Below are 14,371 nucleotides of genomic sequence, written 5' to 3' on the forward strand. Positions count from 1 at the left end.
CTGCCCAATGTTCAATAGCTCAAAAAAATGTTGTTTCCGATATTGCATGTAGTTTTTTGGTTACTTCAGGCAGAAGAATGAATCCAGTCCCTGTTACACCATGCTGGCTAGGAACAGAAGTCCCTACTGCATTCTCACACATGTCTATTACAACTTCCAATGCTAACCACAGGAGAGCAAAGTTGTTGGAAAAGTGTGCTTCACATGGGCAGAGACACTGTTTTGTACCTTCATTATACCTTTAGCAGCTAACATAGAGCACAGGCTCAGTATGTATGTGTAGTGAACAAAACATTGCCCAACTTCTTGAACACTTGGGGCCTGAGAGTTTCAACAAAGCAGGCCTTGAGACCTTAACTCTAAGACTACTGTCCATTTATCTCCCATTTACCTCCCTTGCATGACCCTCCTCCCCTAGCCTAAATGACCTTTCTAGACGGCCCCACAAATATCCTTCTTATTTTTTTCAGAATCCATACATGCCTTAAGTTCTCTATAAAACTTGTTATGCAGGGGGTCCTGGGTGATTCAGTCGGTTGAGTGTCAGACTCTTGATTTCGCCTCAGGTCATAATCTCAGGGTTGAGATGGAGCCCCAGTCAGGCTCCGAGTTGGGTGTGAGCCTGCTTAAGATTCAATCTCTCCCCTACCCCCTCTAAAAAACAAAAACAAAGAAACAACTTGTCCTGCCAACTGTTTTCTTTCTACTTCACAACCGCTATAAAATGTACTGCTCATAATATTAATTTGGAATAGTTCTTTTTTTTTCAAGATTTTATTTATTTACTTGAGAGCGCAAGCAGGAGTGAGCAAGAGTGAGCATGCACAGGGGTGGAGGGGCAGAGGGAGAGGGAGAAGCAGACTTCCTGCTGAGCAGGGAGCCCCATGTGGGGCTCAATCCCAGGACCCCAGGATCATGACCTGAGCCAAAGGCAGCTGCTTAACCCACCCAGCCACCAAAGCTGTATTGTATTTTTTCCTTATGAATGCTATCTTGTATTTTTCCCTCTTTAATGTATATGTATTGTTTCTCCTGATTACACTAAACAGGTTGGAAATGATAATATGGTTTCTTCTTTTCTTTTTTTTTTTTTTTCTAAAGATTTTATTTATTTATTTGACAGACAGAGATCACAAGTACGCAGAGGGGCAGGCAGAGAGAGAGAGAGAGAGAGAGAGAGAGAGAAGCAGGCTTCCTGCAGAGCAGAGAGCCCGATGCGGGGCTCGATCCCAGGACCCTGAGATCATGACCTGAGCTGAAGGCAGCAGCCCAAACCACTGAGCCACCCAGGCGCCCCAATATGGTTTCTTCTTTACATCACTTATTAGACTCAGTAAATAAAACATATTTGAAGGCTATATCAAATCCCCTGTCTAGTGGATTCTTTTTTTTTTTTTTTTTTTTTTTCTTTTTTTTTCTTTTTTTTTTTTTTTTTGTCTAGTGGATTCTACAGGAAATGTGTAACAATGCCTCATCACTCTCAGATGGCAACTCACCATTTCCATGTGAAAGGTAAAATGAAGATAACTCCTGGAATCCATGTAATTTCTTCGCTTACACTCTTAAGAACTACATCATGACCTGGACAAGATATCTTCTGTTTTGCCCACATAGATCTCTTTCCTCTTCTTTTGTGATAATAACTGGATCTCCTCTGGGGACTCACTGTCTACCTCTCCATTAAGTCCCAATGGGAACATCCTTCAGTACTTTTCACCCTCCTCTGGGAAGGTGGAACCTCTGGCCTCTGGTAGAACCTAAGGGGGCCGGACAATTCAATTCTTTCTGTGAGCGACAAAGCAAAGGGAGACTAGGCACATTCAGTCCAGGGCAGACTCTGAAAGGACCCCCGTCCCTTAGATCCCTTGTGCCGCCCTTGACTGGAGTCCTTTCAGAGGCGTAGGTGTTCACTCACTCTGATCATTTCAAAGAAATTCCTTTCTTCCTTAAATCAGTCAGAGTTGGTTTCATAGCTTGCAAACAGTGAACCCTAAATGAAAAGCCTTTGCCTCTGTTAACTCTTTTAAGTGTCTAGGCCTATGGCATACACCGTATTTTTAGCTTTTTACTGAATGGTAGAAATCATAGCCACAAATTACCCAAAACAGGCAACTTGCTCAGATCTAAAGTGATTTAGATATGTAACTGTTGGTGAAACATTAATCTCCATTTGTTTGCTGGAACAGATTTCTAGAATTGTACTCATCCTAAAACTAAAAGCTATAGATTCAAAAATCTGGGGGCAACTTAGCATCAACCAAGAAGCATTTACTGCACATATTTTCCTGATTTTTCCCCCATACACTGTCAGCTTACAAATGTCACCCTTAAAAATTCAGAAACAATGATTTATTTCTTCAAATGTATGTGAATATCAAATCTACCTTCAATGTCTTACAGTTAGTTTTACATTTTTTCAACTGAAAAAAATGGTAGGTTTTAGCTTTATCATTAAAAATTGTTTGGATCTTAGTTAAGATACTTAGTTAAGATACTTTGAGTGTGGTTGTTACTTACATAAGAATCTAAGCTCTTGTAGGCCTGGGACTGTTATGTGTCTTGCCTAATGCCCCTAATTCAATGACAGGATCACAGTAATATTCCTGTTTATGTAATTATCCAAATTACTGCTTTAATGTAACTGTCAACTTTGCATTTCTCAAGGATAAATTGTCAATGAGGCAAACCAGTTAATTCTGGGCACAATTACATGTTTCCCCTAAGAAAGTTTCAATATATTTAAGTCAAGATTTCACTTTGTACTATACAGACTGTAAACTAGGCCTATGGTTGGTTTGTTTGTTTAGTAATCTGGTTTGGACCCATGAAGTAAGGCAATTTAAAATATCCTCCCATGACTATCACGCTTGCAGTCAAAACATCACAACACTGGTTTTCTCTAGTGCGGGTTTCTGAGCAATGACAGCGATGAGTCAGCCCGTGGGATGGCGGCGGCCTGACTGCCTGTCACAGCCGCTCCGGGTCCACAGCGCTCTAAAGCCCACGCAGAGAACCCACAACGAGGGAGACTGACGCCCCTGCGCCCCAGGACCTGTGAGCGCAGCCCAGCCGCCCGCGCAGAGAAGCGCCCGAGGGAGGGCTGTCAGGCCAGACGCGCATCACGTGAAGCTCCCAGTTCCGGGATCAAAGACGCGCTCCGCACGTGAGCTGGGCGCCCGTCAGGGGACCCCACATCCGCGCACCCACCGCCCAGCAGCCCACCCGACCTCCACCCGGGAACAGAAGCCCAGAGCCGGCGGGCGCGTCGCGGACCCCACTGCCTCCTGGGGTCTCGTCCCAGGATCCCGCGCCCCGGGTCAGCCCTGCACAGGAAGCGCCGCCTCCAGCCACGGCCGCAGCGGTGAAGGGTGGCTTCCCCTGGCAGTCTCCGCCCCGCGCGCCCAGCAAGGGAAGAAAGGGGTTCCGGGACCAGCCTCCCTCCACTTCCGCGCACTCACGTCCTCCATCCTGCCCCTCGTGGCCATTTCCCGAAGCCTGAGGCCGAAGCCCCGGCCAGCCGGGCCTCTCCACCTGCTCCCCGCGCCGCCGGCCTAGGAAAATTGCCACCTTCTAAGACTTAGCCTCCCCCACTTCAGACACACCCCCTCTTGCTCCCGCTCCGCCTCCGTCTTCCCCCGAGCGCCGCCTCCTCACTTGCGATTGGCCAAGATGTGGGGGCGTGTCCCGCCCTGAGATACAGGCCTGTAGGCCTCCCGCGGCTGCACTGACCACTTGGCTTCCGGCAATCTCTGCTCAGGTCGGGTGGTGGCCAGAGCTTGCGTGTTAAAGGTTGCATTCCGAATCCAAGAATTTAACTGTTTTTGCCGCCACTTGTTTCTTTTTAAAAAACATTAACTTTCCTCAGTCTTCCTTAGTTTGTGTTTGGAGGCACAGCTCCATGCATGAGTAGAGCCAGCTATAGAATCCTACCGCTGCCATTTATAGCTGGAAACTCCACCAGTAGATGATAGGAACAGAATAAAGATTCTAATCTACATGACATATTTACACATTTCACTAATGGGAAATGAAGCAGTTCAGGATTTTTAGGGCTTTTGTTTCTTTTTAATGTAATAAATAAATAAAACTTTTCTGAAAATCCATGATTTTTTTTTAAGATTTTATTTATTTATTTGATAGAGATTACAAGTAGGCCGAGAAGCAGGCAGAGAGAGAGAGGAGGAAGCAGGGTCCCTGCTGAGCAGAGAGCCTGATGCGGGGCTCGATCCCAGAACCCTGGGACCATGACCTGAGCTGAAGGCAGAGGCTTTAACCCACTGAGCCACCCAGGCTCAGTAAAAATGGAAAGAAAGTTTTAAAAAATTGTGTTAAACATCAGTTCCTGATCTGACTCAGCTACTAGTGGGAATATGCACACTTTCATACTTTTTAATGCTTATTTGTGCATTGCATATGGTGTAATCCTGTTTATGACATTGGAAATAAAATTACTCAAGTATCAGTCAAGGAAAAGCTGATACAAGACTCCACCTAATCTAAATTTTAAAATTTCCTGAGGTTCTATAAATTATTATTATTATTTTGACAGAGAGAGCATGAGAAGGGGGAGGGTCAGAGGGAGAATCAGACTCCCCGCTGAGCAGGGAGCCCCACATGAGACTCCATCCCTGGACTTCAGGATTATAACCTGAGCCAAAGGAAGTCCCTTAACCAACTGAGCCACCCAGGCGCCACCTATAAATTGTTTTCCAAGAGCCATTTCCAGGCATTCATATTCCTTCAACATTTGGTCTTGAAAATTTTCAAACCTAGGGAAGTGTTTTAAAACTAGTGCGGTGAACATCCATGTGACCCTCACATCCATTCATCAGTTCATATTATACCACAGCGCTGTGAGTGAGTGTGCATGTGTGCTCTAGTGTTCATGCACATGTTAAGGGAATCATTTGAAAATACTTAGAGGACAGTATGAAAATTCATTCCAAATACTTCATTGACTGAAAATAAGGGCACTTTCCTATTTCACCACAATATCATTATCACAACTAAGAAACCAATAAGTAGCTCCATGTTTGCTAATAAACAATTCATGGCAAAAATTTTCCAAAATTTCCCCAAAATATTTTTTTAATTTTTAAAAATCTTTTATTTTTTTTTTTAAGATTTTATTTATTTATTTGACAGAGAGAAATTACAAGTAGATGGAGAGGCAGGCAGAGAGAGAGGGAAGCAGGCTCTCTGCTGAGCAGAGAGCCCGATGCGGGACTCGATCCCAGGACTCTGAGATCATGACCTGAGCTGAAGGCAGCGGCCTAACCCACTGAGCCACCCAGGCGCCCTAAAAATCTTTTAAAAAGACTTATTCATGGGGGCACCTGGGTGACTCAGTGGGTTAAACCTCTGCCTTTGGCTCGGCTCATAATCCTGGGGTCCTGGTATCGAGCACCGCATCGGGCTCTCTGCTCAGCAGGGAGCCTGCTTCCTCTCTCTCTCTGCCTGCTTCTGCCTACTTGTGATCTCTCTTTCTGTGTGTCAGATAAATAAATAAAATCTTTAAAAAAAAATAAAAGACTTACTTATTTTAGAGAGTGAAAGAGAGAGTGAGCACAATCAGGGGTAGGGGCAGAGGGAGAGAGAGAGAATCTCAAGGCGATTGCCCTCATTTCTCCTCCTGTGCCTTCATCTTAGGAGGCAGAGATCATGACCTGAGCCAAGACTCAGAAGCTGAACCAACTGATCCACTGAGGGGCTCTTTAAGATACCTTTTTTAGTTCTTTTCCATCATCTAAAATTCAGTCAAGATTCACACGTTGTTTTTAGTTATAAAAAGAGGTATAAATAAAGGTATATTTACAAATATACCTTTATTTATAATATTTATAAATATTATAAGGTATAAAAATTATTTTATTATTTTTAAAAAGATTTTATTTATTTATTTGACAGAGAGAGAGAGAGAGCGCTAACATACAAGCTGGGGGAGCAGCCGCACGAGAGGGAGAAATAGGCTCCCTAGTGAGCAAGGAGCCTAATTCCGGGCTCAATCCCAGGACCCTGGAATCACGATCTAAGCCAAAGGCAGTTGCCTAATAGCCTGAGCCACCCAGGCACCCCAGTAATACTTTAATAAGTACATTATACTGTTTAAGACCAAGGCTCTGGAATTAGTCATGAAGATTTGAATTCTGTCTTACTAGGGGTATGATCTTGGGCACCTTATTTAAATTCTCTAGGAATCAGTTTCTTTATCTGTAAAAATGGAAATATTACTAGATCCAATTTTGGAGGGATTTTTGATTAAATGAAATAATGCATGTAATGCTCTTGTTACAGTGCTATCTCTAAGCACTCAAAATGTTAGTCACTTTTTTTTTAGTCAGGTTTATTGAAACATTATTAACATATACAGTCGCTGTTTTAATAGTATACTAAAATATTACATTATTCAAATAGTTCAGTATGTCTTTTTTTCCTGGAGGTTGAAATTTTTCAAAATAAAAATAGTAGTGGGGGGGAAAGATGATGGTGCACTTGGTCGGCTAAAAGGCTTTAGGGTAGGAATAATCTGTGATTACCCTGTGGAAACCAGAAGGGAGCAATGGTGCCAGGAAATAGAATTCTGAACGTTGCAAGAATTTATAGGAGTGGGTTGGTAGAGGAGAGAGGTTGTCAGGCCAGGGGCTGTGCCTCAGTGGGAGGCTGTGATGCCCAAGGATTAGAAAGAGCAGGAGAAAAGGTTGCCCTATGGAATGACAAGGGTGACTGTTTATTTTTTAAAGATTTTATTTATTTATTTTTCAGAGAGAGAGAGAGAGAGCACAAGCAGGAGAAGCGGCTGGCACAGAGAGAGGGAGAAACAGGCTCCTTGCTGAGCGAGGAGCCCAATGCTAGACTTGATCCCAGCACCATCTGAGCTGAAGGCAGATGCTCAACTGACTGATCCACCCTGGCGTCCTTAGAAAGAAGATATGTCTTTGCCTCATCATTTTCTTTAGGCCTAGCCATGCAAGCATAGTTATGTTTACTATGCCCAGGTAAAAAGTTAGAGATAAAGAAAATCATATGATTGCCACTAAAAGACATTGATATTCATATTCAGGGGATATAAACAGAAACAATAGGTTAGGTGCAGGAATACAGTTCTGTGGATCTCTCTCCAAAAATTTGAAAAGGATTTATTATAGTACTCAGGCACAGATGACATGTATGGGGAATGAAAATTTAGTCATTATCGGGAAAGATTATTAAAATGTCCATATAATGTTCTAGTGTTGATCAAAGTAATTTAAATAAGCAAAACCCTGTAAAGAAATGATATTTATAAAGGTACGTGACTTTTCATTGTGGCATGATTGAAATATTTTTAGTGAAAGTTCTTGTATCTGTTCACCTTGAGGAATAAGAAGATAGGAAGAAACTGTTTTTCTGCCAAACAGGTGACCTTTTGATTCAGGTCTGAAGCTTTATCTTTGCTATAAGTGTTATCACCATCAACATTATTTCGAGCAGTGCTTAGCCCAATCACAGATATTGAAGTGTTAATAATATCTCCTTTTTTTTTTAACATCAGTGTAAAATGTGTCCTTAATTCACTTTATAGTGTTGCTAATACAACTTCCCTTATTCATCCGACCATAGTAACATGTAGCATGTAAACAATAGTTGCTCAATTAATATTTCTTATTGATTTTATTTTTTATTTTTTTAAAGATTTTATTTATTTACTTGACAGAGAAAAATCACAAGTAGATGGAGAGGCAGGCAGAGAGAGGGAGAGGGAAGCAGGCTCCCTGCTGAGCAGAGAGCCCGATGCGGGCCTCGATCCCAGGACCCTGAGATCATGACCTGAGCCGAAGGCAGCAGCTTAATCCACTGAGCCACCCAGGTGCCCTCTTATTGATTTTAAAGTGAGATCTCATTAGCTACTAATACTGATTTTAATTTGTTTTCTTTTATTTATTTTTTTTATTTTTTTAAATTAAAAAAAATTTTTAATTTGGTTTTTTAATCAAATTTTAGATTGAGCCAATCTTAGCTAGACTTTTCTATGATTCTCTTAAGCTTCCCCGTTCTTCTGTCAGGAATACACTAATCCCAAGCTCTGGCTTTGGATAATGCTTTCTAGCTAAGTCTCTCTTAGATACCCAGAGAGATGCTGCTGACAATTTCCCTTTCAATGAACAGACAGAAAAGTAAGTCAACAGTTATTTTAGTATATCAAATTATTTTTGCTTTTATACTTTTCCTGGAATTTTTTTTTATCTAGAAAGGAATTTAAGGATATTGTGAGCACTCAGAAATATTCTGCAGCTTCTATTTATTTGTTCCATAAATATGTGGGCCTTTGAGAGCACCAGGTCCCACAAATAGATCCAATTGTAACTAAACATTTCATATTTGGATGAAAAAGGTATATTAGAGGTCCTCAGAACCTATGAAATTTCAGATTTGTTACCCATCACCTCCTCCCACATTATTGGTTTGTATTCTCCTAAAGTTCTTGTACTGACATTTAAAAACACACTTGTTTCTGAAGGCAGAAAAGTTTATTTTGGTTTCACTGACTAATTCGGGAGTGGGAGAACAAATTTGCTAAAACTTCCAAAAATTATTTATTTTTGGATAGATACCAAATATATGAAGTTTTAGACCAAAAAAAATTGTTTTCATTTAAAGTTTTAGAAAAAACAGGGGTGCCTGGGTGGCTCAGCTGCTTAAGCATCTGCCTTCAGTTGAGGTCATGGTCTTGGGGTCCTGGGATTGAGCCCTGAGTTGAGCTTGCTGCTCAGCGTGAGGTCTGCTTCTCCCTCTCCCTTTCCCCCTCTCCCCCACTGTGCTCTCTCGCTCTCTCTCTTGAATGAATAAATATAATCTTATAAAAAATAAAGTTTTAGAGAAACATTTACAGAAACTCAGGATGAAAATGTAACCTTCATGAAAGTGTAACCTTCATTTATAACCTTCATGAAAATCAAGGCCACTACTTAGTCATTCTAGAGCTAACCTCATCTGATCTCTGCTCCCTTCTGGCTCTACTGTAATGCTAAGTGCCAGGTTCTGTAATCCAGCCAGGTTAGTTTTCTGCATTTTCATGAAGGATTTCATTATTTCAGAATAACTGGAAGATGGGGCTTTAAGCTTTTTGCAGTGATATCCTGCTTAATGAAGCTGTAAGAAGTAAAATTTGGGGTTTTTTTTTAGATTTTATTTATTTATTTGTCAGAGAGATAGCACAAGCAGGGGAAGCAGCAGGCAGAGGGCGAGGGAGAAGCAGGCTCCCTGCTGAGCAAGGAGCCTGATGCAGGGCTAGACCCCAGGACCCTGGGATCATGACCTGAGCCAAAGGCAGATGCTTAACCACCTGAGCCATCCAGGCGCCCCTAAAAATTTTGTTTTAAAATACAATTCATAATTCTGTGTGCTGAAGTTTGAAGCACATTTGAAAATGTCCCCCCAATAACTTATAAAAATAATTACGTTGATTTTTCCAATATTTAGAAAACCTCAAAGCTTCTAAGTCTCTGAAGTTGTTTGAACCAATGTGAAATAAGCTAGGATACACAGGGATCTGTTGTTTATAACACCTTAGTTAATATAAGACATGGACTTATTCTTTAGAGTAAATGAAAATTAAGTTACTTAGAGTGTTAAAAAGGAGAGAAAACAAAAGACAAAAGCAAATAATATGTAAATTTGTACATGGGTTGTATATGTCCTGTCTTTCCTTAAGAAGGATCCTAGGTGCAGTGTTTATGTGGGCATGACAACTTACAAAATTTTACAAAAATTTTCAAGTTTACATTTGAAAACAACATACTATTTTGGTCCTTATGACGGTCCTCAGAGCTGGGATTGTGTAATATTATTACTTGCATTTTACAGTTGAAAAAATTGGTAAGAGAATTTAAATGACTTGCCCAAGGTCACTTGTTAATAATAGAATTGGAGTTTGATTTTATGTTTGGTACTCTCTTATTCATTTTTTCATTCCTCAATAAGTACTTATTAAAGATCTCCAATATGGGACACTGGTAGGCCCTGTAGGAAACTAAAACAATCAGTAGGTTCTATGTTTCTTTTTTTCTATTCCTTGCTTTCTGGCTAGTCTTTGTAAATGCCAATCTCAGATTTTGCCTATCCTTTTGTCTTTAAAATGAGCCTCCACAGGGACTGAGTAAATTATATTCATGAGTTCCCATTGGGTCTCAGCTTTCTCCTAACTATGCTCTCTCTCTCTAAATTATTTATTTATTTGACAGAGAGAGATCATAAGTAGGTAGAGAGGCAGGCAGAGAGAGAGGGGGAAACAGGCTCTCTGCTGAGCAGAGAGCCGGATGCGGAGCTCAATCCCAGAACCCTGAAATCATGACCTGAGTCAATGGCAGAGGTCTAGCCCACTGAGCCACACAGGCAGCCCCTAACTATGCTCTCTAACTATGTTCTGGTCTCCAGCCTCAGCCCAATTCTCTGGTATCTTCTGTCAACCCTTTCCTATTTCCTCTTTCTAGTCTTGGACCCAAGTGTTGAAGGGGATTGCTGGACATTCTGATGTGTGTTTAAAGTAGACCAGGAGCAAAAATAAACTTTTTTTTCTAAGATTTTATTTATTTATTTATTTGACAGACAGGTCACAAGTAGGCAGAGAGGCAGGCAGAGTGAGAGAAGGAAGCAGGCTCCCCGCTGAGCAGAAAGCCTGATGTGGGGCTCGATCCCAGGACCCCGGGATCATGACCTGAGCTGAAGGCAGAGGCTTTAACCCACAGAGCCACTCAGGCGCCCCCAAAAATAAACTTTTGGGGAATGAAGAAATAATTTCTTTATGGATGAAGTGGCAACTGAGTTGGGTTTCACAGAGAAAACTAGAAAGAGAGGGAGACTTGGACGGAAGGGTATGAGTAGAGAACCCAAATTAGAAGCTATAGTCTTCCACACTGAGCTGAGCAGGAGCTCCCTAATTTGGCTCTGATTCAATTCTGAAAGATAAATAAGTAATCTTCACTCTCTGAGAGTAAGGAAACTTACTCTCAGAGTCTGTCTTTGCCTATATAACTCTTGTGGGGGTGAAAAGATCTTACTCCTTCTTCTTATTTTTTTAAAATATTTTATTTATTTGAGAGAAAGAGAGGGAGAGCATGAGTAGAGAGGGTGGGGCAGAGAGAGAAGGAGGCTCCCTACTAAGCAGGGAGCCCAATGCAGGGCTCTATCCCAGGACCCAGGGATCATGACCTAAGCTGAAGGCAAATACTTAACCAGTTGAACCATTCAGGTACCTCTGCCCTACTCCTTTTTCAACTTGAACTTTATATTTCTTTTATAAGTATAACTTATAAGATATCTTTTATAAGTTGATGGATTATTTAATGAATGATATTGGGGAAAGCAGCTAGCCACTTGGAAGAAAATAAAGCTGGATCACTCCCATAGTTTTTTTTTTTTTTTTTTAAGATTTTATTTATTTATTTGACACAGAGAGATCACAAGTAGGCAAAGCAGCAGGCAGAGACAGAGGAGAAGCAGGCTCCCTGCTGAGCAGAGAGCCCAACGAGGGGCTCCATCCCAGGACCCTGAGATCATAACCTGAGCCGAAGGCAGAGGCTTTAACCCACTGAGCCACCCAGGTGCCCCACTCCCATAGTTCTTAAGCCAAAATAAATTCCTAATAGCTCAAACATTCAAGCTTAAAAATAAATTAACAAAAATTCTAGGGGAAAACATACTGTAACATAGTCTATAAGAAAAGGAGGAATTTCCATGCATGACCCCAAAGCCAGGAGCACTAAAGAAAAAAGTGCAATCAATCTGACTACATAAAGTTTCAAACTTCTGTATGGGAAAGAAGAAGACAACTTAAAATTAAAATATAAATGTCAAATGCCATGGGATGCCTGGGTGGCTCAGTTGGTTAAGCAGCTGCCTTCGGCTCAGGTCATGATCCCAGCGTCCTGGGATCGAGTCCCACATTGGGCTCCTTGCTTGGCAGGGAGCCTGCTTCTCTCTCTGCCTCTGCCTGCCATTCTGTCTGCCTGTGCTCGCTCTCTCCCCACCCCCTCTCTGATAAATAAATAATATCTTTAAAAAAAAAATAAAATAAATGTCAAATGCCAAGTAAATGGAAACAACCCAAATATCTATTGTTTGTAGAATAGTTAAGTGAATTATGTATCCATACCTAGATATTATCCAACAATTTTTTTTTTAAGTTTTCATTTAAGTTCCAATTAGTTAACAAGCAGTGTAGTATCAGTTTCAGGTGTACAATAGAGTGATTCAACACTTCCGTAGGACGAATGCTCATCACAAGTGCACTCCTTAATCCCCGTCATCTATTTCACCCATCCCCCACCCACCTCCCCTCTTTCAACCATCAGTTTGTTCTCTACAGTTAAGAGTCTGTTTCTTGGTTTTCCTCTCTCTCTCTTTTTTCCCCCTTTGTTTATTTGTTTTGTTTCTTAAATTCCACGTATGAGTGAAATCATACGGTATTTGTCTTTCTCTGACTGACTTATTTTGCGTGGCATAATGCTAACTCCATCCGCGTTGCTGCAAATAGCAAGATTTCATTCTTTTTTTATGGAGGAGTAATATTCCATCTTCTTTATCCTTTCATCAGTGGATGGACACTTTGGCTGTTTCATAGTTTGGCTACTGTAGATAATGCTGCTATGAACATTGGGGAGCAGGTATCCACCCCCAAATTGGTATTTTTGTATACCTTGGGGAAATACCTAGTAGGGTAATTGCTAGATCATAGGGTAGTTCTATTTTTTAACTTTTGGAGGAACTTGTATTCTGTTTTCCAGAGTGGCTGCACCAGTTTGCATTCCCACCAACAGTGCAGTTCGTTCCTTTTTCTCCACATCCCCGCCAACACCTGTCGTTTCTTGTGTTGTTGATTATAGCCATTCTGAAAGGTGTGAGATGATAGCTCATTGTATTGATTTGCATTTCCCTGATAATCAGTGATGTTGAGCATCTTCTCATGAGTCTGTTGGACACCAGTGTGTCTTCTTTGGAAAAGTGTCTATTCATGTCTTCTGCCCATTTTTTACCTGGATTATTAATTTTTGGGGTGTTGAATTTTATAAGTTATTTATAGATTTTGGATACAAATCTTTTTTTAATTTTAAATTCAATTAATTAACATATAGTGTACTATTAGTTTCAGAGGTAGAGTTCAGTGATTTCATCAGTCTTTTTTTTTTTTAAGATTTTATTTATTTATTTGACAGAGAGAGAGATCACAAGTAGGCGGAGAGGCGGGGGTGGGGGAGCAGGCTCCCTGCTGAGCAGAGAGCCCGATGTGGGGCTCGACCCCAGGACCCTGAGATGGATGACCTGAGCCGAAGGCAGAAGCTTTAATCCACTGAGCCACCCACGTGTCCCCATCAGTCTTATATAATACCCAGTGCTCATTACATTATGTGCCCTCTTAAATGTCTATCACCCAGCCACCACATTCCCCTACTCCTCACCCCTCTGGCAACCTCAGTTTGTTTCCTATGATTAAGAGTCTTTTATAGCTTGTCTCCCTCTCTGATTTCATCTTGCTTTATTTTTCCTTCCCTTCCCCTATGATCCTCTGTTTCGTTTCTTAAATTCCACATATGAGTGAGATCGTATGATTATTGTCTTTCTCTAATTGACTTATTTCACTTAGCATAATGCCCTCTAGTCCCATTCAAGTCATTGCAAATGGCAAGATTTCACTTTTTTGATAGCTAAATAATATTCCATTCTGTATATTTACCACATCTTCTTTATCTTTTTATCTGTTGATGAATATCTAGCCTCTTTCCATAGTTTGGCTATTGTGAACATTGCTGCTCTAAACTTTGAGGTGCAGGTTCCCCTTTGGTATCATCCAACAATTTTAAAAATAAGATAGCTCTATATATGTTGGCAAAAAGAGGCTCTGTAATATAGTGTGTCATAAAAGTAGTAGTAGTAGTAGCAAAATAATAGTCATGTTCTATTTAACAATTTTTAAATTATTTTTAACATATAATGCATTATTTGTTTTGGGGTGTAGATGTGTGATTCATCAGTCTTATACAATACACAATGCTCACCACAACACATACCCTCCCTGATGTCCATCACCCAGCCACCCCATTTTATTTTTTTTAATGAAAAAAGAATACACATATAAAAAAGATGTTTTGATATGCAAATATATGCTATGAAAGTATACAAAGCTAGAGAAATTAGGCAAGAAAAATAAAAGGCATTTGAACTGGGAAGAAAAAGGGCACCTGGGTGGCTCAGTAGGTTAAGGCCTCTGCCTTTGGCTCAGGTCATGATCCCAGGGTCCTGGGATGGAGCCCTGAGTCAGGCTCTCTGCTCAGCGTGGCCTTCTTTCCTTCCTCTCTCTGCCTGCCTCTCTGCCTACTTGTGATCTCTGTCTGTCAAA

The 14,371-nt window shown here is 41.0% G+C and overlaps 1 protein-coding gene across 3 annotated transcripts in view; it reads right to left on the reverse strand.

The window, feature by feature from the left end:
- TMEM192 (transmembrane protein 192) overlaps window positions 1-3,602 on the reverse strand; it is a 28,879-nt gene extending 25,277 nt beyond the window's left edge. For all 3 annotated transcript variants that reach the window (XM_059174666.1, XM_059174659.1, XM_059174649.1), the window contains exon 1: window positions 3,459-3,602. In XM_059174666.1, coding sequence (XP_059030649.1) covers window positions 3,459-3,485 — 27 coding nt within the window. In that variant the 5' untranslated portion in view covers window positions 3,486-3,602. The remainder of the gene's footprint in view (window positions 1-3,458) is intronic.
- Window positions 3,603-14,371: the final 10,769 nt, after the last annotated feature.

The sequence above is a fragment of the Mustela lutreola genome, chromosome 1 (genome assembly GCF_030435805.1).
Source record: "Mustela lutreola isolate mMusLut2 chromosome 1, mMusLut2.pri, whole genome shotgun sequence".
NCBI classification, from domain to species: Eukaryota; Metazoa; Chordata; class Mammalia; order Carnivora; family Mustelidae; genus Mustela; species Mustela lutreola.